The sequence below is a fragment of the Archocentrus centrarchus genome, chromosome 14 (assembly GCF_007364275.1).
Source record: "Archocentrus centrarchus isolate MPI-CPG fArcCen1 chromosome 14, fArcCen1, whole genome shotgun sequence".
NCBI classification, from domain to species: Eukaryota; Metazoa; Chordata; class Actinopteri; order Cichliformes; family Cichlidae; genus Archocentrus; species Archocentrus centrarchus.
The window spans coordinates 32,714,871-32,742,190 of NC_044359.1; the positions used below are offsets into that span (position 1 = coordinate 32,714,871).

General features: G+C 40.2%; 3 protein-coding genes across 3 annotated transcripts in view; all 3 read right to left on the bottom strand.

Annotated features, from left to right (window-relative positions):
• cxadr (CXADR Ig-like cell adhesion molecule) overlaps positions 1-2,858 on the bottom strand; it is a 39,885-nt gene extending 37,027 nt beyond the window's left edge. The window contains exon 1 of the mRNA XM_030746010.1: positions 2,658-2,858. Within this exon, the coding sequence (XP_030601870.1) occupies positions 2,658-2,709 (52 nt within the window). The 5' untranslated portion in view covers positions 2,710-2,858. The remainder of the gene's footprint in view (positions 1-2,657) is intronic.
• A 3,388-nt stretch (positions 2,859-6,246) lies between these two features.
• On the bottom strand, positions 6,247-9,566 carry btg3 (B-cell translocation gene 3). The gene is made up of 5 exons (XM_030746012.1): positions 9,461-9,566; positions 8,430-8,641; positions 8,178-8,315; positions 7,345-7,537; positions 6,247-6,809 (listed from the first exon to the last, which is right to left on the bottom strand). The coding sequence occupies exons 2-5, from the start codon at positions 8,600-8,602 to the stop codon at positions 6,606-6,608; spliced, it is 708 nt and encodes a 235-aa protein (XP_030601872.1). The 5' UTR covers positions 8,603-8,641; positions 9,461-9,566; the 3' UTR covers positions 6,247-6,605.
• A 2,118-nt stretch (positions 9,567-11,684) lies between these two features.
• c14h21orf91 (chromosome 14 C21orf91 homolog) lies at positions 11,685-27,270 on the bottom strand. The gene is made up of 5 exons (XM_030747073.1): positions 27,051-27,270; positions 24,439-24,572; positions 15,861-16,367; positions 15,072-15,134; positions 11,685-14,048 (listed from the first exon to the last, which is right to left on the bottom strand). Exons 2-5 carry the CDS (start codon positions 24,563-24,565, stop codon positions 13,876-13,878), a joined length of 870 nt encoding a protein of 289 aa, XP_030602933.1. The 5' UTR covers positions 24,566-24,572; positions 27,051-27,270; the 3' UTR covers positions 11,685-13,875.
• Between the last annotated feature and the right edge of the window lie 50 nt (positions 27,271-27,320).

A 27,320-nucleotide genomic window follows, 5' to 3' on the forward strand; every position in this document is an offset into this window, starting at 1 on the left:
AAACACCACTAGAAACAGTAATAGGAGAAATAATGACATAACCGTGCTGTATAAAAACAATAAAGGGAGTGTAAACATTAACAAAAGTACAAACAAATTATGATAGCACGTATATTCAGAAATTTAGCTAAAGAGTAATTAAGCACCCTGGTTTTAAATGACAGGTTCCTTGCTATGGTCTTTGTACATGGCATTGATATGACTGAAATATAGTCTTGTATTATGTTCAATTCTGGCACCATGATTTTCACTGGAAATGTTTGATTCCAAATACTGACTGTTTTCTTAGTTACTGACAGACTATCACAATAAAGCTGCTCTGAAATCCTCGTTATACTGTAAAACCATCATCTGTGGTACATCGTGACATTTGTATGTGGATGAACGAAGTAGAAATTATTCTCATCGTTGCATGTATTGTCATAATTGGAATTTAAATGTGTCATTTTAATTAACTAGTTCTCTGATTTCTGTTTCCCATAGATTTGTCTACAAAAGATGGACTTATAATAATTTTGCCATATCATTATGTCCCACCTCTATTCAAGAGAACTACCACAAACCACATATCTAATATATTTATTTTATTTATTATACTAATATTATCTAATGTTGACATCTACACCTTGAAAAACAGAAAACACGACCGCATTTAATTCTGTTACAAAGCCTGAGGCTAGATTTCAGATTCTTATTCCTTGATGATAAATGGTACAATTTAAAGGATTTTAGATTTCCTATTACAAACATTTCATCTATCAACATTTTAGATTTCATGCGGGGCTGCATATAAATAGGCCAAAGAAAATGGAGCAGAAAGACCACACTTGTTATTTTTGCCATTAAAGAGAGGTTAGCACATTAAAGCGCATTTCTATGCCATGTTCAAAGAATGCTCTGAGTCCAGCAGATACTGTTCCTGTCTGCTGAAGTGGAACAGCAGCTAAATAACCAGAGTACGGTGCCATTAAGATGGTAATGAGCCCAAACTAGTGTACACAACAATGTGAATGATGAGACAAAAGAAGGCTAAACAGCACACTATGTAAACCTTAATATTTACACTCAGGCCCAGCTCTTACTGTATATAAAGAGATGTGCTAGAAGACCCTAAACAAAGCCCTTCTTTATTACTATTTAATTCTCTCACTAATAAGCAGACTGGAATGTCACTGCCCTCAGCAAGACTCTGTGGTTTCCCATTAAAAGGAAATATTTCAGTGAGTTCTGACTAAAGCACAAAAAGACAACCCTGAACTAAAGTTTCACAGTATTGTTTAGAGTGGGAGGAGTGATTTGTTAGTTTCAGTGTAAATTCCAGCACAGTAAACAGCCACACCCTTACCATCAACTTAAAATTCATTTTAATATAAAAAGGAGATGAACTGTCATATATCATATAACACATCATGGATCATTTGATTTAGTTTTGATGATTAAATAACTACGCCTACATTTTTACCTCCTACATTTGCGACATCATTTAATGTTTAGAAATTAACTCATGCAACGCACAAAGGCTTAGGAGGAAATAAGGCCAAACTAAAGTTAAAATCTAACACTTGGCTTCCTGAAAGGTGAAGAAATCTGGACTCCGCTGTTAAACCACTGACAGCCAAGTGGTTTAAATATAACTGGTCTAATCAGAGGTTTCACAGCCCGAGCTGTTCACACGCGGTCTCAACAACTAACACAAACCCTCGCAGGTGAAGGTCACCAAGACTGAAACTGTCGACACAGCAGAGTCCTGGCACTGAGGCGTTTCAATATATAACCGATAGCAACATAGAGGGGTCCGTCACAACACCAGCAAACATGCGCTGAAGTTGGTGTGACACCGGGCTCCGGGGCTGGGGGAGGGGAGGGTACGGGCAGATGGCAGACTCGGGGGAGGCAGTACCTTGAAGTCCTGCAGCCACAGGTTTGAAAGCGGATCAAGCTATTGTGTTAGCCACCAGACGATAAACCAAAAGACCTCACACGGAGGGAAATCCACAGATTTCTGGCACCGGGAAGCGTCCATTTTAATAAAAATAATTCCCTGTCTCATTAATATGAGCATTTAAAATCCCAGTTCAACACATTTTATTAAAAAAGCATTCACATCAGGTACAAAACAGCCACGGGTAAGCCTGATTATAAAAGTGTGAAGCAAACCACTGTCACTTTACTGGGGGTCACTGAGATCAAATATGTCTGCAAATGACTGAAAGGTCAGCCAACTTTGATTTAAATTGATTTATTGTTCTATGGCTCTGGTTTCTGTGGCAAAACAGAAACCATGTCTGACAAAAATAAAATAAAATTGCTGTATAAGTATTTTCGCCCAATTACTCTCGCCCTACTATAACTTAACAGTTAGGATTTAAATCCGCTCTCGCAGCTCGTCTGCTCCAGCTAAACTGACCTTGGGTCAGAAGAACTCCCTGTTGGTCAATTTCTTTTAAGTGCTTCGCGATTAACCGCTAAAGTTACAGCTTAACTATCAACTCGGACTACTGAAAACCTAACCTTACATTATCCGCTTTTTAACTCATCGAAAAAGACAAGTTTCGATGTTCCCGTCAGTGGCTAACGTAATTGTACACGTCTGCCCGTTTTAGCAAAACATTCATTCAGCCAAAGTAGCTCCGCTTCAGCTCCACCAGAAAACTTACCTGCGAAGAGGCTCAACAGTGCGCAGCAGACCCGGGCTGTCCAAAGCTCCATTTCTGCTCTAACTATCCCACCGGTGGTTCAGTGAAACTTGATGGAAGAACTTGTGCTGAATTTCGAGTGAGACGCGGCAGCTCAGCCCCAACGCAGCATCCAAACTCCACACCGCCTTCTCCCTTTCCTCCACTCTGTGCAGGTGCACAGCGTAGCGCGCCGCACTGGATCACGTGACTGGCGGTTGGATTTTCCATACCGCATCCAGGGACGCCCCCTGCCGGGATCCGTCCTATGGTGCGTTAATAGGTGGGTGCGTCTTCTTACTCCGTGAGAGTCTCGGCCAAGTGCCTTCATGGAACTATGCTTTGGCAGTTCCCTAAAGACTAAGCTTCAGTCAGACCCATCAGAAAACTTTTCTTTAGGCAAGATTATTTTGTGAAACCAGAGTCTGTGGGTTGAACCCATGCAAAATTTGCCAGATCTTCTCTGCTCTCAGCTCTTGTTTGGTGTCGCTTATTCGATTGGATGATTGAAGTCTGAAGTAAGAAGACATGTTGGCAATTTAACATCTTATTCATTTAACAACCATTTAACATGCTGGTCACACACTGCTGTGGGATGGCATCCCATTCTTCAACCAGTATTTGTCACAAGTCAGCCAATGTGGTTGTGTTGGTCACTCCGGCACGAACCCAAGCATACCCAAGCTGATCCCAGAAGTGTTCAGTGGTTGTGTGTGCACCTCAGGAGGTAGAGTAGATCATCTACTAATTGGAAGGTTGGTGGCCAAAGTATGCCAAAGTAGTTCAAGAGGAGGGCTAAGAGGAGTCACTGAATAGCAGTGTTTTGTATTATGGTGGCCTTGGAGTCCTCCTAGAGGTTGAGCTTTTGATTTACAGCTGCAGCATTGCATATATCCTTAAAGGAAGCACTTTCGATAGGAGGTTTCACGGCAGATGAAGGTGACATTACATCAGTGTCTCTCTGGAATGGTTGATGGCTGCTCTGTGCATTCAGCAGTAGGAGTCTGAGCTGAAAGCATAGCAGGGAATGCCAGAGCTTGTAGGTGTGATGTGAAAGCTTGTAGAATAAAATGTGAGAATGTGTAAAAACATTTTTAAACTTCTATTTTCTTCCATTTATCCATTTTAGGGTTTGCAGGGGGGCTGGAGCCTACCCCAGCTGTCATAGGGCAAGAGGCAGGGTACGCCCTGTACAGGTCGCCAGCCTGTCACAGGGTTAGCACTGAGACACCATTCACACTCACATTCACACCTATGGGTAATTTAGAATGACAATTAACTTAACCCCACTAATTGCATGTCTTAGGACTGTGGGAGGAAACCAGAGTACCTTAAGAGAACCCACACAGATACAGAGAGAATATGAAGACTCCAGACAGAAAGGCCCGGCAAAGGAGGATTTGAACCCAGGACCTTCTTGCTGTGAGGCAATAGTGCTAACAACTGTGCTGCCCCAATTTGACCTTGTAGTTTGAAAATTAAAGCATTCCAGAAAAATATATTTGCAAATATGTAGATTGATGTTTACACAGCTTTCTAGCAGAAATACTCTGAGCAGTGTGCTGCTGTGGCATTAGCTTTAGCTCAGATATTTGACAGGCATTCAGTCCAGATGCCAGCAGTGTTTTCTCACCCAGTTTGCCCCAGTGTTGGTAATAAAAGAGGACAATAATTCACCTATAAGCCCTCACCACCGGACTCTCAATCAGGGATATCAGTAAACTACACTTTAATGCCACAAAACCAGAGTAATCCTCAGAACCTTCATGCCAATTTACTATTTACTACTTTACTATGCTAAATGTAAACTATACCAAGTTGGTCTCATGCAGCACATGGGTTTGATTGCTAATGGGTAATTGATTTAGCATTATTCTGTTGAATATTATGTACAGGTATATAGAGCACCTATAAATCATCTCAAGGCACCTTACATTTATTTAACTTGCTAAGCAGCTTTCTCCAGATGCTAAACAGGTTTGTTAAAAAATAAATAAAAGTAAAAACATTGTAAACATACAAACTGCGAGGATATCCACCCCAGCCCACCATCTCTCAGAGGGCAACTCTAGACTGGAACAGAGTTATTGTCTCAGTATGGCAGCCATTAATAGTCCCTCTCCAGGAAAATGGTTCCAGAGCCCAGGCTCTGCTTTGAGGTGAGCCCGACTACATCTAGCTGATATCTCTCAACCTCAGAAAGGTCATGTTCCATATCTCAATCGCCAGGCTTGATGACAGGGGATCGATCTGCCAAGGCCTCTGCCCTTGGCCGCCACCCAGCACGCACTGCACCCGACCCCTACAGTACCTCCTGTGGGTGGTGGACCTACAGAAGGGTGGACCCATGTCTCCTCTTTATACTGTGCCCATGAGCTAAGGGCCAGCCACCAGGCACTCAACTGTTTTCTTTGACCTTCCTCTCATAAGGGTCATCTCAATCAGTCTTTGTCTGGCCCCTCACCCAGGACTAGTTCACCTTCGGAGACCCTACCAGGGGGCAAAAGCCCCCAGACAACAAAGCCCCTGGGATCACTGGGACACACAAACCCCCTCTTTTTTTGACTTGTTTAATGTCATCATTAGAGAATAATTATATGTAATTATTCATGGAAACAGCTTTTTTTTCATAATTTTTTCCAGCACCAAAAGGAATAAATCCTTGCAAACAGCATGCATGAACATGACCCAAGCTGTGACAGCGAAAACAATTACAACAGTAGTATGAAGTTGTCAGTGTTAACATATTTATCTAAATATTTTACTTTTTCTTGTGTGATTACTACTGATATATCACATTCACACAAAAAATGTTTATGTCACGGTTTACACACTAACCTAACATGCAAAAGATCCCAGGAGGCGACACAAATCCCTTCGGTGTTTTATCAGGAAGGGTATCCAATGAAAGACTCCACCAAATCACGCATGTGGAGAAACCCACAACAGCGATCCCTTGCAAATAACGGGAGCAGCCAAAAGTAGCTTTCAGCCTGTTTTGTTTGACATTTCAAATACCCTTGGCAGTCCCCTGCTGGTGTGGGAGCCCCAAGCAGCTGCTTAGCCTGCTTATACCTCAGGTTGCCTTGGGGGGGGGGGGGGGGGGGGGGGGGGGGGGGGGGGCTACTTTTTCTTTCCTTTGGCAAACTAACCTGCCTAAATGTAGATGTGGCACCTGCTCATGACAATGATAAATTCATTTACGAACCTCTGGACACTAATAGCTTAAATGTGTTTCACCAAAAATTCCTTCAGAACATGCACATCTGTGACCATTTTAAATAATCACGTACATCTCAGGTATGTTACTGAGTGTGACCGAACAGTCAAGCAACATTTCCTTATCCCAGCAACAGCTGTCTTTATCTATCATACATGTAAAAATATTAATAGGGTTATACATAGTTTCACATGTACGTGTCCTGTAACCAGTGTTTCCATATGTTACATAATTGCAAATCAATGATTTCAGCTGGGAACCCTTGTTGCAAGTTGTTTGATAGCTGGTAGTGCAAAGAAGACACTAAAGGCAATCAGAAAACTTCAACCACACCATTTGGGAGAAAACACAACAACAAACAGCAATGCCCTGTGATGCTAGGAAGTATTTAATAAAACTCCATAAATTTAAACCTTTACTTCTGACAAAATTCTTCTTTACTACAAATAAATACAACATTTTATCACAGAAGGACAACAAGTGTCAAAATTGAACATTTCCCTTAAGACTATATGGGCAGTATTAGAATAGCAATATCTAATTTAATACAAGTGATTTTTTTTAACAACTATAAAACATGTAGGCTAAAGTGCAGAAGAGACAATATTTCATTTATAAAAAGGTCATGTTTAAAAAAAACAAAAACAATGGTCAGTCATACTAAAGTTGCCTTCAGGTTTAAAGTCCAGTGTGAATAAGCACCATGATTCCTAACTGTAACAATGTGTCAGATTTTGGTGTGGTTCCCAGTATCCAGGCCCTCCCCTATAGACAGGAGGGACCCACAGGCTGTTCCTCAAAGTGTGTGGCCCTCTGCTGCGAGGCCTGTAGTTGTAGTGGGACCGTGGAAGGATCGGACCTTTTACTGGTACCACCTTCATGGGATGCCACGTAGGAGCAGATGGATTCATTTTCTTAAAAAGAGAAAAGAAGAAAAATAAATAGAGATGAGATGGAAAAGTTGCCAGTTATTGTGGCACAAACAGAAAACAGTGATTATACAGAGTTGTGCAAATGTTCCTTCCCCTACAAAATTGTTTAGGGCTCACAGAAGAGTTTTAGTGAACTAAGTGGAATAAATACTAACTAAAAAAAAAAAAAAAAAAAAAAAACTACAGAAAGTGGCAACATTGCTATTGGGTATCATTTATCATTATCAGCTGGTCTATTCACTTATTTGACACAAAGTACAAGTTGCAAAAGAAAGGGAAAAGGTGTCAGAGGTGGAAACATTTACAGATCATTCATCTTCATACATGAAATACCATTTGAAACAATTACTTTGCCCATGCTAACCACTTAGCAAGACTGCTCACTAATGTCAGATACTCTCTTTGTTGGCTGTTGCAACATGTTCAGAATCATTCAAGACTGGCAGCAACATTTTCTTACTTGTAGAAGACAAAGAAGTATTTGAATGTAGGCAGCGCTCAGTTTGTGACAGAATACCTGGGAAGCAGAGCGTCTGTTGGGGATAGTGAGGGGGGAAGTCCGTGCACTCTCCTCATCTGAAGAGGAACCTGAGTGGTAGTCTGATGTCACTCTCTCCAGTGCGCTGGTCACCTTCTTTGCAACATTTTTGTCATCCTCATCATCACTTGAGAAAGTGGCAACTGAGAAGCAAGGATTTTGCTCACCATACCTATCAATTAGGGGGAGCGAGGGACATCAACAATTATTACCTTGCATCAATCATACTTGGCAGGAAATTTGTTTAATCTAGAACACCTTTCTAAAAAGTGTTAAATACAGCTTTTCTTCATAAGCATTTATAACAAAGAAAAAAATCATTAAAAAATGTTGGTAAACCATCAGATGGCAGAAGCACGTTAAACCACTTTAAATTCAAGTCTTGGCAAAATGTTCAACTTCACTTTAATATAGAAAGAAATCACAAAAAGTATTTTCGATAGCATTTACAGAGTGGTAAAACAATCTGCAGTTTTCAGTTTTTAGTAAAAACTTTTGATAGCATATGTTTAAAAAAAAAAGAAAGAAAAGTATAAGAAGCAGTAACATAACATGCTGTCCTCATCTTTATTATTTCACTTCTCCTGTCTCTCATCGGCTCTACACACAAAGTGTGAATGGGATATCTCACAGTTTTGCCTTAACCGTTGAATTTTTGTGTAATACTGTCTGTAGACTAATGACAAAGCAACAAACTTAAGTACATTTTAAACAGATTATGAAAGAAAATGTGCAAGATTTACAAAAGTTTCAATGCTCTCCAAATGCACTGTGAGTGTTTTATGGTATTCCTACCAAATATTTAATCTCACCTGCAACAAACCTCCCCAGGGTCCACCCACAATGTGAGTTCACGAGGCAGCCCCAGGTCACTGTACCGAACCCCACTCTCACGGCAGGCCCGAAGGAGCTCGGGATCCTGCCTGTGAAACCTGTTCACTCGGATGCACCTTCAAAGCACAAGAAAAATGACTTCAGCCTAAACATTCCATCAGAACAATTAAAGTTTCACTCTTTTGCTTCCCAGAGCATCCCCACCATTATCAAAAGATACCACGCAGCACCTGTATGCCTGTCCCTTGCTGGGGTTTTCAGGATACCAGTGCCCCTTAAACTTCTCCTGCAGTGCAACAGCAAGCCTCTCAACAAATATCTCGACCTTCTCCGCTTCCAGCTTCTCCCCCTTTTTCACAAGCCTCTTCAGAAAGAAGACCACAGCTGCAATCTCTCTCCTCATATTTCACGTGTGTTTCATCACGTCTGGACAGGAAAGGAACTGTGATCAAATGAAAAGCAGCCATCAAGTTTGTGAGATGATGTGGAAAGCATGACACTGATATAAATGCTGCCTGCAAATGGCTTTGTGATGCCCAAATTGGAATAAGCCTATTTCTGAACATTTTCATTTTACAATATAACATGACACCATTTTAAGTGGATTGACTGTTTTAACTATGCTCTACATCCATAATCACTGACACCCAATGCCAAGACTCCCCAGTTACTCTAAAACCTGTCAGGTCCGTGTCACTAATGTGTCCGTGCGTACATGGCAACATCCGCTGGGGTAGAAAATATTTTTTCTTCAAACAGCCGAAACACTATCACTGCCGACACTAATGCCAGGTTCACTTTGTTGTTTATGGTCTGCTGCCTTTAGTTAACGGTCCGCGATGGAGAAAGGCGGGCTGTGACGCACGAGTTCCGCTTAGCCACGCACTTGCTGCCCTCCACAACACGAGCTAAATGCGCTAACTATTCGGGCTAACTGGAACACGAGAAGGCCTGAATCGCACTGACGTTGATTTGCAACTTAGCTGAAGTTATAATAATAATAATTATTATTATTATAATTATTATTATAGCGTTACCGTTAAATCCATCCTCTTGGTAAATACAGAGGAGCAGCACTCCCTTGAGATACTGAGCCTATATCATTAGCAACACAGCTAACGTGGTCCTGATGCTAACAAAAGAACTATAAATATCGCGGCAAAACCTAGCAATTGTCATAATAAATACTGTTAGACTGAGAAAACGCTAACATTATAGGGCTTTACATATATGAAATAAACATGTAAGTAATCTGACGTACCTCTGCCAGCATGCAGAATAAAAAGAATGTTTAAGAAGAGGGGAACACCAGAGGAAACCTTCAGTTTTTGTTATTGACTCCGCCCTTAACAAAATCCCCGCCCATGGGTCATTTTCATTGGTTCCACCCAGACCAACATAGCGCTTTCATTGGTCGAGTGAATGGCCTTCTTAGGCTATGAGTCATTCTCATGAGCGTTGTGACTCAGATGGTGAAGTATGTGTTTGTTGCTTATTACAGCGGTAACATCCGCTGATGTAATTTACTGTAACACGCGAGGAAGAGAAAGTAGTAGTTTGTAACTGCTGTTTCTGACTATGCCTTACGTCGAAAAAAAAAAGTATAGTTTAACTGCTGGTTACCATGAAAAACTATTAAAGCTATTAAAAGTTGCAGTTTATACTACACGAACTCTGTATAATAGCGTTAGACGGTGATAGCTTTGTAGGTTTTAGTTGGTTTTAAAGACTTTAAAAGTTTAACATTATGTGATTTTTTAACTTTATTGAAAATTTAAACAAGTATACAGTGAACAGTATACAGAAAAAATAACCAAACAAATGAGCCAAAAGGTTGTAAGTGGAACATAAATTTAGCGTTTTGATAACCTTTGGATTTGTTAACTCGGTAAGGGATTTAAAATAATGCTCCATATCCTTTTTTTGGAGTCAACAAAACAAGAGCTTCTCTTACTAAATTTACTTTTATGACTAAAAATGTTTGCCAAAAGTAAAATCTGATTTATTAAGAAGTAACATACATGCATATTCTTAACAAAATCTTTGATGAGACAGCCAGTGAAAAGTCTGCTGAGATCTCCGGGTTATTCCATCAATGATGTTTCTGAATTCCTGGAAATGACGTTTATTATGATCACTGCTTGATCTAATAAATCCTTTGGCCACTTGGGTGCGCCAAACATCTGCAGAACCACAGAATGCAACCAGGACTTTGTGTATTCTTCAAATTCAAAGGTGCTTTACTGGCATGACAGTTTATGAAAATGATATTGCCGAAGCAGCTACATAGAATTTGTAATAGAACAATAAAAATGATAAAAATAAATAAAAATTCTACTCAATTCAGTCTGCTGAGTAAACAGCGATACATAATATGCAGGTGAGTGCACCCAGGTCATTCACTGTTCTGTAGGTTGTGGCATGTTGAGATACACAGGGCAGCCAACTATGTCCTGACTCCTTCTCCTCTGAATAGTTTTGAAAATTTGAGATGTCATTTATTCAGTTCAATTCAATTTTATTTATATAACACCAAATCACAACAGTCGCTTCAAGGCGCTTTATATTGTAAGGTAAAGACCCTACAATAATTCCAGAGAAAACCCAACAGTCAAAATGGCCCCGTATGAGCAGCACTTGGCAATAGTGGGAAGGAAAAACTCCCTTTTAACAGGAAGAAACCTCCAGCAGAACCAGGCTCAGGGAGGGGCAGCTGGTTGGGGCTGAGGGGAGAGAGACAGGACAAAAGACACACTGTGGAAGAGAGACAGAGATTAATAATAACTGATGATTACATGCAGAGTGGAGTATAAACAGAGTAAAAAGAGGTGAATAAAAAATAAATAATCAGTGCATCATAGGAACCCCCCAGCAGCCTAGGCCTATTGCAGCGTAACTGCTCTCTCTTTCTAGTCCCTGTCAGTACTCTAGCTGCAGCATTTTGGATCAGCTGAAGACTTTTCAGGGAGGTTTTAGGACAGCCTGATAATAATGAATTACAATAGTCCAGCCTAGAAGTAATACATGAATGAATTAGCTTTTCAGCATCACTCTGAGAAAGGATGTTTCTAATTTTAGAGATATTGCGCAAATGCAAAAAACTGGTCCTACATATTTGTTTATTATGTGCATTGAAGGACAAATCCTGGTCAAAAATGACTAAGATTTCTCAGTGTTACTGGAGGCCAAGGTAATGCCATCCAGAGTAAGTAATTGGTTAGACATGGTGTTTCTTAGCTAACTGAAATTAGAAATTAAAGAACTGGATTGGTTAGTAAGTATTCTTTACTCAATTGAATAGTTTATATTTTAGGAGGAAATCCATCTCCATTCTGACCTCACCCATATTATGGACAAAGCACTTTAACGCCTTCCACACTTTGCCAAATGTGTATATTAATCTCCCACCACCATTACTCAAGGCTTAACTTTTCTTGTCCATGTAGCAGTGACAACAATGAAGAAAACAACACCATCTCCAAGCATGTAGTAAAAATAATTTTTATTTTATTTTGCAAAAACAAAATATACAAATGGTCACTTAAGCACAACCCACTTAACCTGTATAAGATTCATGAAATGCACACAATAAATAGAAGATAAAGTTCACAAATATACCACAAATGCAGACATGTTCAAAATCAGAAAACAAATGAACAGTCGAGGCTAAATAAAGGGGGTTGAAGTGTAACAGGTATGTTTACATCCCCAGTTGAAGATCATCAAACCACCAAAAGAAGACCAGAATCAGGCAGCCAGAGTTTCCTGCTGAGCAGGGGCACAGGCCCAGGCATGTTTCCACAGTGCACAAAAATAAACAGCATTCAGAAGCAAAACACACATAAAAACACACAACCGAAGACTTAAAAGACCGAGAATTAGGACCAGTAATCTAAATAGTCACACGCTCAAGCACTATGAATACAATTACAAAACCAAGACTAAAATTTAAAATTGAGATAAAATCTTTTAAACCCCAAAAATGGGCCAAGCACATTTAATCTCTTACAAAGAGAAACCAAAACAGATACAATGCTGAGTTTTTCTAAACATTAGTCTAACCTCGTCCTCCCCCCAGCTTATTATATATGAGTAGTTCTGTGATCTCCTCTGAAAAACAGATAACCAACACTAAGATATTTTGTACTTTATAAGGCTTCTCATTTATTTGTCTCTTTCTTGCATAGGGTCCTAAATAACACACTAATCAAAAACTCTCTGCATCTCTCGTTGTCTCCCTAGTTTAAAAAAAAAAGAATCAGGGACTCGCAGAGGCACAGTAGACCAAACTATCCTATATGTGTTGCTATGACATCAGCTTAGCTCTTACACATCAACACAGGAGAGAGGGCAAGACAAGGTAACACTGAATATAAAAGATAAATAACATAAATGAGAAAGCATACAGCGAGTATACGCAGGAACAAATCATTTCAAAAACTGATCACGGAATCAAAAATCAAATGTTTGCAGTTCACGCATGAAACAGAACACATAGAAACTTTGGTTTGGCAGCCTGTTCACTTCCTCTCCTTATAGTGCTCATTCAGTGCGTAGCCTCTCATGTGACATGTGTGACAGCTACACAGGTCAAAAACAGCTTTGTATTATATATATATATATATATCAACTAAATCCCAACAGCAACAATAATTCCAATAAACTCAGAAGTTGAATTAAACTAATAACGGTCACTTTAAGCTAGAGTTTAACTTTCATCTTTGGGGATTTCAGATACTCGGTTTCGTCTTCTATGCAGTGATGCTTTTGCTGTTATCGTGCAGTTTTACAGAAGATAAATTACTCGTAACTGTTTTTCAAAATGCTATATTTGGAATAAATGTGGCATGTAGTTAATGGATATGACTGTTTGCTAAGCAGACTTTTCCAGCAGGTGCAACCATTTATAGTCACAGTCCTGTCAAAATGAAGTGCTTTGTAATCAACTTTAAAATGGATATTTCAAGCCATAATACTGTCAGTGCATGGCTGTTCTAACTTGTCAGAGCTTTGCATGACAAAAGAAATCAATCAATACTGCTGGCAGTGCCTGACTGTATGACTATGATGGTTATTGTCCATTTTACAACCTCAAAAAACCTAACCAGGGTCAAACTCATCAGTTTCCACAGAAAACCCTCAGAATCCATATTTGAAAAGTCCTGTCTGACAGACACAACGTGGAGGAAAATAGTTAAAAATAATCTATACTAAATGAGGTGGAACAATGAAAACTGAAATGTGGCAGAAAACTGAAACAAAAATATGAACAAAACTAATAACATTAAATATGTTTGTAAAATTTTAAAACCTTTCAGTCTGTATCACAATAAATCTTTGAAATAAAAAGCATCTCATCCATTAAGAACACATCCTCATCCAGTCCCAGGAACCTCTGTGTCCTTTTTTACCTGCTGGTAATGTCATGTGTACCCGGGTTGGCTGGAATTCAGGTCACATGCCAGACCAGAGATGTATTTGCCAAACCACCAATAAACCTTGCATCATCACTCCAACCATGAAAACGAAGACCGAGTCAGTCCAGCCCTTTAATGTTGCTCTAGTGTCCCCCAGGATGCATGTTCTGCATTCTGCAGTCTGAAGTGTTCATCTGTTTCCTCCCAGCAGCGGCGGCAGAAGCAACACCTTACTGCCCTGCTGCTGTCTCCCAGCACCTCACTCCACAGTGCCGCTGCTGCTGCTGGCCTTGACCCCGGCCCTGCTAATGTGCAGCCAGGGAAGCTTGGCGCAGTTTTTAAAGAGCTGCTCAATGGCGATGTGACGCACGTGCAGCTCAGACGCCAGCGAGTCTTTCTCCTGCACGGCAACTGTCAGCTCCTCGAAGACCTCTGTGAAGAGAGAGAGGAGGGGTGGATAAAGGGGATCAGCATTTTTATCCACAAGGCCAACTTACACCCAAACAAACAAACAAAAAAACTGGGAGGAACAAGAAGACAGAAAATAAATGATACTGATTTGCAAAGGAGCAACATGACTGAATACCCATCCAAGCTACATTTATGAAAAAGAGAATCAACCTTACAAGTCAGGTGCAGCATTGAGGAAGACTCCTTTCAACATTTATGGGCATTAAAACATTTCCAATATAAAGCACACTGCAGATCATTAAATCATGGGCATATGTGGTCTTCCAAATTATTAAACATGAGCAATTAACCTCCCCATCTGTTCTGGGAACATATGTTCTGCTTCAAGGGTGAATATAAATGTGCAGGGCATGCACCCACTAGACATCACTGTGGATGATATCTCAAATTGCCTCATGTAATTTGCCTCTTGACAGCGAGAAGAGTGATAATTTCACTCATCACTCATCCAAAAGGCTCAAAATATCTTGAAAATATCAAGAACATTCAATAACGATTGAGGTTCTAATGATTTAAGCAGGCATGTCAGCTCAGTCATTGGCCACATGGTGCCGTGAGCTCTTGAGGTAAGACTGAAAGTTGAGATAAGATGCTTATAGAAGCAAACAATGGGTCTAATAGCAAAATGGTGTGAACAGACATGCTGTATGTGCACGTGTGTGCAAGAGCGCACGCTGCCAGATTCAAGGAGACGTGTTGACCAGAAGCCTTCCAGTCTATTTTTGTCCCCAAATTCATCGAGTGTTATGTTATGAATCTGGGAGCTCAAACTCAGACTGGGAATTAAAAAGACCTTTTTACTAGTGCAGCTTTTTTCCTGAGGGCACTGAAAATCTCATGTGGGGATTTATTAGAGAGGAGCATTTCATACTGAAGCAGAGATAAAAAATGTTCTGCTTAAAATATAGATGACCATGACTGCTGAGCTTTCTGTGAAAGCCACCGTTCAATTGTTCAGTCAGAATACCAGTAGAAACAACTTACTTTGAATCTGCAGGAGTAGCTGAGCATTCAGCTGATGGAGCTCATCCACACTCATTTTAGTCACTAAAGGAAAAGAAATCACTTTTAATGCTTTGTGAGTACAGAGAAATGTATCAGCTACCAATGAGCATGGACTGAAGACGTACTGCCAACTTGTTACTTGTCTTAAACTGCGAGGAATACACTCTAAACCTTTATTTGCCTCTTTAATTTGGTCTACTGTCTTTTTAAATAACTGTGTGTGATGGTCTGAGCAATCTCAAGTGTTAGAGGTTGATGATGATGACCTAATATGCACCGTTTAAATGGTGTACCTCTGAACTGCCTATCATTTTTCATTTCAAAGTAGAGAATTTTAAAATGGTTGGCTTCTAGCAGCTTTGGTCACATTCCTGCAGGATCTGTTGTCATAAACAGATTTACTGGAGTTGAGACATGAAAAAGCCAAGGACACAGTCTATCTCAAGGTTAGAGGAAAATTAACCTCTCTCTGGAGAGATCACAGCTAAGCGCAAGATGAATGACAGAGTAAAAATGCTCTGGTGTTGTACAGGCTGAGGTGTTTGAAAACTCAGAGAGATCACAGAGATCAAACTGAATAATGTGAGAGGAGAGGCAAGAGAGCAGCTTTCCTTTACTGCTGACAGTTGATTTCTGTTCAATATTTTTAAAAAGAAGAAGGGGGAAAAAAAAAAAGAAAAAAAAGGAAAACTGCCTTCCACTGCTTCAAGTCCATATTGATAAAACCAATGTGGAAAATTCAGGAGAATTTAGTGTAAATGTGCTCACATTCTTCTCTACTGTGGCTCTGGTGTGTGTGCTGCATCTGTCCCCCTCCTGATGGCTGCTTCCGGCTGTGAAGACCTCTCCTGCTGTCATTGGACCAAATGTCAGAATGTGACTCTTGGAGCAGTCCTAGCTCCTCTGCCGTGTGGCACTCCAGCATACCCATCGTGTAGTCAGTCGGCCCTGCTGATCTGCCCGTGTCCCAGCGGGGTGTATAGCGAGGCACCTGGGCATCTGACTGGGGGAGCAGCTTGCGGTCACTTTGCTGGCTATAACACAGAAGCTTGGCCCCCCGCCTGCTGGGGCCAATGGGAGAGACGGAGTCTTTGTTCTGGGCGTACTGAATGATGCGGTTCAGTTTCTGGCTGAGGGCCAGCTTCATGCCCTCGTAGGCACTTCGGGAGACCTTGGAACGTGACAGCTTCTGGTTGGCAATGAGATGACATTTCTCAAAGCAGTCTCTGTGGCCTCGCAGGGACTTTGAGTGCAACAAGGTAGCAGAGGAGACACCTGCATTCACACAGACAAAGCAGGGAGTCAATAAGATGGCTACATATAAAACAGACACAGTTCAGAGTGCAAAACTAGTCAACTCATGCTTCCATTGTAAGAAGACAAAACATCTCGACAGTTATAGACAAATGGGTTAGTAACCTATTGAGCTTGCCACAGTAAATAAAAGTACAAAGAAGTAAACTAGCATGAAAAGCTAAAACTGGCAGACTGACCTGCCACAATCTCACAGTAAAAGCTGCTTAGTGTTCAGTGGATTAGCCAGTAGAGCTAGAGATAGGAGGCACAATAGATTAATTCAGTCTCAATGCAAATATAAAGCTTTTTTTTAATCCTAAGAATTAACAAGAGGAAACTGATCTCTCTGTCCACATGAAGCAGCACTTCATTTACACTAATTCATTAGATTTAACTGTCCCTGCTTCTGTCAGACGAGATGACCTCAGTACCCGATCTTAACAGAATTTTAATCTTGGCCTGAGAAACAACACAATCCAGCCTTGTCAACAGAGAAGAAAATGAAAAAATGCTTTCCCTGAAAAATTCATTCCCCAGTGTTATGTAATTAAAGCTACATTCCTTGTGGTCATCTTTACATACAAATCAAAACAGGTCACACTGTGCCCAATTTTGCCTGCCAACAGGAAATTAAGTCCTAATAAGTAGAACAGAACTATAATAACCTCTGAGTAAAATGGGCCAAAGCTTTATAAACAATGGGAGGCTGAAGGTGAAAGAGAAAGACTGAAAGCAGTGTGTGTGTGTGTGTGTGTGTGTGTGTGTGTGTGTGTGTGTGTGTGTGAGAGAGAGAGAGAGAGATGGCCTTCTTCTCATAGCCTCCATTTCTCAGCAGACAGGCATGCATGTTGGAGCCTGAGGTGAGATTAGTCACTGCTGTTCATACAGACTTAAAAGCTCACACAGGGTGGTTTACCTCGCAAGCGTCTCTCTCTGCACTTTACCAGCAGCCAGGTCATTGTTTTCGCTACACGACCACAGCACTACTGTACACATTAACTCATAAGCCCTCATGTTTGGTGTTTGTAGTGCAGGGCCTTTCTAAAGTTACACACCCACACAAACAACTTAAGACAAGAACGGTCCCTGTTGGAGCTTGTAGTAAGTTAGTCTAAGTTAGGAGAGAACCTGTGCTAAATTTATTGACTGAAATAAGGACCAAATATTAATGAAGTCAACAAAAGGAGAGAGATCTCTGTTGTTGTAAAAACTGTCCTTGACAATCATAATAATAACAGCACAACTGGCAGGAGAAAAGTAAACTTAAACTATAAAATGTCTGAGAAACCGAATTAAGCTGCAGTTCAGTGAAGGAACAGCAGGGACTATAAGCTGATCATCACATCAATCTAAAGTTGTGTGAAGACTGGACGTAACACGTTGACTGAAATATTGCCAACAACGTTTTTGTTGCCTAGAAAAATTAAACTGCCTCACATGAAAAGGAATTCAAAAATAGTGTTTTGTATAAATTTATTGTACCAAAAACATTCCTTAAAAAAAAAAAAAATCTGTCTTGCCCGGCAGTTTAAGCAAACAAAAGTATTGTCTGCATGTTCTGTTGTGCCAAACACCATTGCTGTGCCAAGAGGAGCTGTAGCGCAGGCTTGTTAGTTTCTTTCTTTCAAAGAAACAAGCAAAAAAAAAAAAAATCCTAATTTGCATTCACATCTTTTGAAAGCTTCTGTTTGGTAACCCTGTGGAATCAAATCAAATAGCGCATGTCTAATTCAGGGCAGTCAGCATTAATAGATCATAAATGCCTTAGCACATAGGAAGGTTTTAGAGCATTACACAACTGTGTGGCAGGAATCTATTCTTAGCTTTAGAGTATTTGGGCTTTGACACTAAGTGCCTTAAAAGTCAGATCTTTGCAAAAGATTAGTCTTTAGAGGGAAACATATAAAAGTTATGAGTCATGTGTGTACATGCATAATAGCCTAATAAATATTTAGTGACTCTCCAGACACCATAGCACTAATAGCTATGGAAGCTTTCTGCCAGTCACAGCCATCAGTCTTAGTCTTTGGATGACCACAAAAACAGTGACTACCACTTGCCTAGCAGGAAAAAAAAAATCATTGGCCCACAACCAGGGCAGTGCACCACCAGCAAAAGACCTCACACCAGCTAAGCAGCTTAGCCCTACTGTCTTTCATGGCTGCACACATAAGCGCAGGCACACACAGACTATTCACTGGAGGTGAATCAACATTGTTAGGCTGTGACATCCAGAGACATTAGTCACGCTGACAACCAATGAGCTTGTTTTGGTCTGCTCGTGTGGGAAAGGGGTGAAGTTTAACTGTCAAAAACAAAACACAGACGCAAACGCAGGTTCAATGAACAAATCCAAAACAAACACCTGCTGCTATTCAGAGTTTTCAGCCTGTAATCAGTAATTCCTGACAGCCAATACAAATACTTACAAGAAAGTAGAATCAGGAGTGTCAGACCCACACTCAAATCAGAAATCAGGCCGCTGGGTTTATCAAAAGAAAATAAACACTTTAGGTGGGAAAGACTTTCCTTTTAAGGGAAGGACTGCGCTTCAGCTGAACCGAAACACTGTACAGGATGTGCAACAGCAACGAAATCACAAGGTTTTAATCACAAGGAAAAAAACACAGAGATATTACTTCCTCTGCTTGACAGTCCAGCTCTCTTTGGCCAAGTTTAACTCTGACCTGCACTCTACAGATTTGGTCTTGTGGTTTCCATCAAGCATGTTGCAGAGCATTACACAGAAACTGTGTGATATATCAATTAATGCCTGTCTGTTTCATCAAACTTCTGTTCTTTAAATGTGCTGAGCAAGGACACTAGATCCTTGACACACGTCAGGGGAGCTGACGGTCATTGGTGGTAAGGTGTCAATGAGAACAGCATGGCACCGGTCAGGAGAATGTGTTGTCAGCAGCTGCACAGGCCAACGTGGACAACAACACAGAGCTCACATGAACAACAATGAACTCAATGGCTCGTGAACTCAAACCACCGGTTAACCACTGCAGCTCTTCGACAATGCTTCCTACAGACTAGCTGCCATCACAGGTGCAGGAAACTTCACCTAAACCGAAACTCAACAACAGCAACTGTTTAGCCTGGAAGACACAGATATGATTACTCATGCGCACATCTCAGTTTATTTCTACCAACATGGCAGACAGAAAACAGACAGCAAACAATGAATGCTCATAATGTGCACAGAGAAATAAACTGTGATAAAAGTCAAACTCGCACATGGTCCAAACATGTTTAAAAGAGGTTTCTTAGTAACGAGCAATGAGAATTGCTAGTCAGATTAAAAGTTAAAGTTACAGAGCTATGCTGTTGTATGCACATGCACTTGTTTGCTAATCTATTTCTTAAGTATCACAATGAGGCCAGATTGGTTTCTGTAATCCATGTGTTTTTGTCGCTAACATAAAAAAAAAAACAGACTAGTGAACTATGTGAACTTAGAAGGCTATGTAAAAACAAGTTTATTTTAGCCTGACATGAACTGTGGGCTACATTCACACACTGTGGTTAGTGTACAGTGAGTGACCGGAGAATGATGTAAACAGCATTTCTTATCTCTAAACCCTGTTTCTGCAGACACTGTTGTGAACAAACAACAGCCATACATTCAAGCACAAACTTCAAACTTAAGTACTGATATTACAGAAATTAAAGAACAAACTCTGCCCATGAAAAAGGATGCATGACCAATGCTGATTAATGTGTTAAATCATATAAGAATAAGGGCCCATGCAGTCTATTTTCTATAATCTTTATGGTATTGCCTGTTAACTATGCAGCCTCTGGTGCTTTCTGTAGAGCAGATACCATGAAACCTAGAGTAAACTGATACTGTTACTGACACTTACCTCTGCTGTGGCTAATGACTGCATGTACACCACACAAGATGGAAGAAGATAGTGTTTTTTTATAGCACAGTCACTTATTTACACTATTGAAATATGTTGGTTAAAACAGCATGAGACAATTTATATGTCAGGCTAAAGGAAACTGCTTTTAAAAAGAGCCTGTTTATTCAAGCCCATCTATTAGTACAAAATTAGTGGACCATGCAGCAGTTTCAGTAAAACTCTGGGCCCCAGCTGTGTTCAATCATACAGCTACCACAGGCTGCAACATAATTGGGCCTCTCTATACCCCCCCGGGGTGAAGAGTTCACCCACAATAAATGAACCGTTTATAGGAGAATGCTATAACAGAGCCTGTAGAGCAGCAGCCAGAATCAGCACCGTCTACATTATTCCAGCCTTTCGATGTAGGAATTTTCTGTTTATTCATTCCAAGCTCAGCTGGTAATAATACCAGACTTCAGCATGAATTCAGTCAGCATTATGTAAGCAGATAAAAAAAACAGTGCTGGGTTTTAGCTGAACCTGACAGCTCAGCCACAGAAGCCCAATATGAAGAAACCTTCTGTGATGGGGGCTAGGTGGAAAATATTCACATATCCTCCTTGTGTCAGCTCTCTCGGGTATGTACAGATCAAAGCTTGCACAATACAATAACGGCAGCTCAATAGCAACAAGCAACTGGACCCAAAGACAAATGTGTGATACATATACTCTGGTCTTTTTAATCCCATCTTTAGAGATCACACGTGATAGCAACAAGTTGCCTTACTCTAATTTCAAATCATAGATCTGACAACCGATCCAAAATTTATATCAGCAAACCACAGCCGAAAGGGACTTCTGGCTCTCTTCTCTCTTAGAGAAGCGTCTTATAATCTTTGGTATCACTGGCATTTCAGGGTTGGATTACTGTCAGATTAGTCTGAGCAGTTATAAAGAAGCCCTAATTATAAAAATTCCTCTGAAATATACATGTTCCTTTAACATGAAATAGCTCTTCCACAGAATATAAGCAGTAATTGGAGGCTAAACGAATTGGCTCTACGTATTTTGGTGTGGGACTGCAGTAATTTCCTTGTTCTCTGCTGTAATGTGTTGACGCTCAAGGCTGTGTAGCCATGTGTAGCATACCGCTCAGATGGTGCAGTAAGAAAAGAAAAAGAAAGCACTGTAAATAAGACAGGCCGTGTGAAGCAGAGATTAAGCGGTATACAAATAAGTACAATTTTTTGATTGGTACTTTCTGACAGGACGAGTACGTGCAGGCCAAAGCAGTTTCCTCAGGAAACAACCACTCTGAGATACAACAAAGCCTGTTCTTCCTGTCCATTCATCTCACTTTAACCTGTGAACAAAGCTTTAGCCACAAACAGCATTTACATTTATATCTGCACACGGTGCAACTGCCAGATGAAGCTTTGGAGATAAACAACTCCACACACAACAAAAGTGTCTAGCTCAAAGCTCATATATATGCAGAATACAATATATTGAACTCTGGAAAGTTCAAACATTACACCAGTTATGAATACTCTGCTTGCCAGCAACTGCCATTTTCACAGACATGTCTGAACAATGCTGTTTCATGCATGCCTGTAACAACAGCTAGAGGAGGATGTGGGCCAAAAAGAATACTTAAGTGTAAAGGCTGTTAACTCACAATGGGCTCCTTTGCTACTGCTTAGCTACAATGTGACAATGTCAAGTTCTAGTGAGTGTCACCACACCACTGAAGAGTAAAAAAAATACTTTAAACTAGAAGCACTCAGAGAGCGCAAACCTCCGCCAAGGCCAACCCCCTATCCCGCAATAGTGAAGAATTCTTAAAGAAATTCCTGGATCCAGATCGTGATCTGGACCACCGCCAAAATTTAATCACTTCTTCCTCTTGTCATTTCCAACCACTCCACAAAATTTCACCGAAATCCGTTCATAACTTTTGGAGTAATCCTGCTGACAAACAAACAAACAAACAACCGAAAACATAACCTCCTTGGCGGAGGTAATAATAATTATAAAAATCTGCTGGTTAAAAAAGGGGGACTTGACTGATTTTACAGAAGGTTCGGTGGTGGTAAAGATGTTATAAAGCTGCTTTTTGGAAATGTGACAACATTCTGAAGGCAATTTGTACCCTGATGGTTAGTCAGCTTTATAGAAGTGTAATATTCTCCAAATGTCATGTGTTTATGTCAATAAATAAGCCTTTTTTCTTGTCTTTAGATGCAATCTGACACTGCACAGACATGTATGTAGTGGCTCATCTTCACAGCATCACTTGATGTAAAAACACAATTCATAATAAGCAAATACTTGGTATTTATATATGTATGTACACCTGAAACCAACATTTGTCACTAATTAGTTTCAGATAGCTATGATGTGTGTAATTTGCAAACTTTGTTAGGCTTTGAAGATGCAACAAACTAATGTAGACATAAAGAGATTGACAATTAAAAAATAGACCACAACACACAACAATTGAAGCAACACCAATTTACAACAACTGAAACTGAAAATAATGAGGGAAGAAACCTTTGAGTAAATCATAAGCTTGCTTCTTCTCCTTTAACAGTGGCACAGGATGAATGAGTACTTTGGCTATTAAGTCTACATGAGCAGTCAGCGAGCACATGGCTAGGCCTTAGATTCCAACCAGCCATGCTGAAAGTGGCCACATGAAGCTTGGCAGGCTTTCCTCCAACTAATGAAATGCTTAGCTGCATCAGAAACACGTGCTGGTCTGCACACTCCACCTTTTCTCCCCACAGACTCAACAGTTGCGTAACAGTTACTTAATTACCACAGAGACTGATATCAAAACTTGCACCCCGAAAAACATAAAATGGCACCAAAGCAGTTAGACTTTTTTTCTTCTGACAATCCCACTGCCAAAGAGCACTTCAGATTTGGATATACACTTGTAGTATTTGGACACAACATCCTGAAATGAAACAGGCAAGAATGTCCCAAGTGAATCAAATAATCTAGTCTTATCACTGTGGGATGTGGACAAAAAAGCAAACAAACAAACAAAATATTTTCCAAATGTTGGGAATTCTCTTTTAAGTCATTAATCAAATAGAACAAATGGGAAATATAAAAATTTGCACAGGTAAGAGTATGGACAGCAGCCAGCTGCTGAGGGTGCAATGTGTAAACAAGTTATTTTAAGTAGTACTACATGCTGAATGTTATATACATCAGACACAGACACTCCTGTTTTTATATAAGAGTTACTGTACTTTCTTACTTTCTGAAGTTTTTCTAGGTAAAAGCTCATTACTTATTTGACTGCTGCGTGATGATTAATGAACTTGCAAGAGCTTACTGGCATAACTTTAAAGCACATCAAGAACACAACAATTAATCAGTATTCACGCACCCTCATACAACTGAATAAACGCTACAAGTCTTTAGTGCATATGCATTTTCTTCTGAAAACACCAAAATGATATACCATTCTGGAAGCACTCAGGCAGCTTTCAGAATGTTATATAGCTGTTTTAAACATCATACACAATCACACTGTGTGCAGATAAACACATATGCACACTTCAGCACTGCAAACAAGAGCCTTTGTGCATCTGAGAGACGAGTGCCAAACGAGAGGCATGTCCAATCCCTTTTGATTCCCTATTCTTCCTCAAATAGGCCACTCATTAATTAAGAGATGAAAAAACTTCAAACACATGCTCTTGTGTTGGAGTGGCACATCAAACGGGAGAATCACAGCAGCCTGCTATACTTAGGGAGAGTCCCATTACCCTGCATATACAGCTTATACATTGTTTCTAAAGAGGATAAAAGAAGTGACTGTGACAGGCAATCCTATAAGGCATCAAACTGATGAAAAACTGAAAGGCTCTCAGACTTTATTGCAACAACATGATCGGAACTGATGATCAAAAAGAATCTGGATGTTTCTGCAAAAGCAATTTACTGTGTGATCCAAATAGTGAAAAGACTAAGCAGCTAACACCAGCACTAATATATCCACACAAGACTGCCTGTTGATAAAGCTCAGTGCTGGAGATTAAGACAAAGTTAAATTCAGAATCCCACCAGACAGTGTGTGAGAAGTAAGAAAAGGTCACATATAAAAATATAGGGCACTCTTTTCTTTTCCCATGTATCACTTTGTCAATGAAAAAACAAGCAGTCCACAAACTTACCTTCAATGCTGAGTTCAAAGCACACGTGGCAGAAAGATAAGGTCCCCGTGTCCGTCTCTAACTTACAGACGCTGCAGATATTGTCATCATTCAGATCAATGTTAACAAACTGCTCCTCTTCATCCATAGTGTGCCTGGGTTCAAGCAACCACAGATAATACACAGTTAGCCCGCACAACCTCCAAGCTTCTTTCTTTCTAATTAGGTCACATTTTCATATAAACTTATTAAAAATGTACTTTTTGGGGGCATCAGTTGGGAGAAACATTTTATGGTTCACACTATTTCTGGTACAGATACAGTAAAAGGGACAGTGTCTTTACTAATACATTTGTAGTCAGTGATATAGAAAAATGATGAGACAAGCTGATTAAAATGGGATTGCTGACATGTTAAATTAAAAATGACAGTTGCTCTCTCATAACTGTGCCATTATGCTCGGGCTCCTCGGTGTTCAACACAACCCGAAGTCGTCCCCACACTAAAACAGCAAATCAAACATTAGTAGCCTGGTCTTAAAACAACTTGCCTCGATTTGAAACATGTCAGTACACCCTTGAAACACGTACAGCAATGAACATAAGCATAATGTAAACTACCCAAACCTTTCTATGCACTGGAAGTAACTTCAAGTACAGCCATTTAGACTGATGCTCAGTAGCCTTATTCAACCCTGCCTATAGGAAACAAAACAAATGCATCCATTAAGTGATTCAAAAAGACTGAACTGCTGCTTCCAAAGTTCCTCAAAAAAAAAAAAAAAAAAAAAAAAATCACCACTTTGCAACCATCTTGAAACACCTCAGAGCATTTTTTTTTTGGGCAGTTATTTTCTAATATGAGAGAGAGAGAAAGAGAGAGAGAGAGAGAGAGCCCCAACAGAGGATGCTGACTGGGAACTCTAGGCCACCAGATGTGCTTGCCCCCTTCCTGTCTGCAAGCACAAAGCTCTACAATTCCCCAAGACTAAGGCCTCCACCTACTAGCCTTTAGCCAGAGCATGGAAAGTCAAAGTCCTTGCCAAGAACCCTGTGCCAAGCTTTCTCCTTTGAAGGAGTGGATTTTTGACTGCACTCAAGGTCCTATTTAAAGCCTCTGCTGGACAGAAGTAATGACAACAATGATGACATCCTGGGTGGCGTAATTAGGACATCATGAACATAGGAACAGACTTCTCCCACTAACATGTTTGATTTAATGAAAACCTCAACACAATTCAAGACAAAAATAAAGGCTCCTTTTCATATTTCCTCTATAAAATAAGTTTGTTATAACCACGAATTTCAGTTTCAGCCATGGTTCTTTGAATTTGTGGACTCTCTGTCTAAAGAAATAACTAGCATTATGAGAGAGCATGTATTACAATGGAACTGTGCCAAAAACTGACTAATGTCTGTATGCTTTTTATGTCTAATATCCTTGTTAATGTTGGTAAATAGGCTGTAGTCAATATGATTTACAAAAGGTGTCATATATAAAATAAAGAAATTATCTCTTTTGCAAGTATCCTGATGACTCTGTACCTACTCTGTGCTCTACATTATGATGTATCCAGTCCTTTTTGACATTTAAAATAACTTTATAGAGCTGTCACTTTGCCAAAAACTGATTGCAGCTTCTATCCTGTGACAGAAATGTTCTTAATGCCTCAAAATGACTTGATTTACCGGCAATCGTTTTTTTTGGCACAACACCGGACGCCAAGAACGAATATTTACTACTGTGCTTTTAGATTTTTGTTATTGACTCTTTTATTTAAAGTGTAGTTATTATGGGTTTGTCTCTGCACAGTAAATATATTGATACTTTTTACAACTGGATTAGATAGTGGGATTTACCCAACAACTGATCTGAGAATATGCAGCAATATACATTATTATTCACGGTGCCTGCAAGGCTTTTGCATTCAGGAAATATTGTCTGCTGGGGAACCTGAAAATTCACACTGACGATTAGAAGAAAATTCATTTTTCCCCCAAAAAATAAAAAGCCAAAGAAAAACCTGACCACACAATAACTATTTTTCATGTAATTTCTCTGTGTGTCGTAACATGACACATAAATATTAATCAAGGAGGGGCAACAAGCAATATTAACACCACCAAACTCAGTACACACACACACACACACACACACACACACACACACACACACACACAAACATAAAAAGTTTTAGAAATGAACCGAAGACTGAATTGTATGTATTTCTATAAGCACGCGAATAAATTTATAAGGCTAACAGCAGGATTGGGTTCATTAGCAGCCCTTCAGCTGTGAATCAGAAGAATAGCCAGTGGTTTTCCACTTGAACTTTTCAGTCTGTTGGAAGCACAGTTAACCTTCACCAATGCCCGTTTTTCTTCCCGTTGGCAGTTTAAACAACCGCAGAATGCTGCCTCGACTGCTGGTAGGTAAAAGTAACCCGAGTGTCCTTTTAAGTGCCGTTTAACAAATTCCTGCTAACAAGAAGTTAAGCTAGCAACACACTGGCATCCTCCGAGCACTCCGATCTGGCTGCTTCGTGACCGTTATTCGGCGTCGTTAAACACCAATGGACTCATTTTAACGACAACACCGCCACTAATTTAGAAGGCCAGTTCTGTGAAACTCACCTTTATCTTCCAGATGTGTCCCGGACAGTCAGTCCTTTTTATGTGGACTCCACGGTTCTCCTGTATCCAAGTAAGCACACAAACACAGAGGAAGCCTGCGCGTCACGGCGAATCCAGAGAAGCTACAGGAACCTCTCTACCCTCTCTCTCTGCGGAGGCAACCATTAGTTTATCGAGGGGTGAAATGAATAGCGTAGGGTTCAAGCATTTGGTTGTTCTGGCCGTAGTATTAATAAAAACGAAAAATCCTAATACCTTGTACTCGTAAGG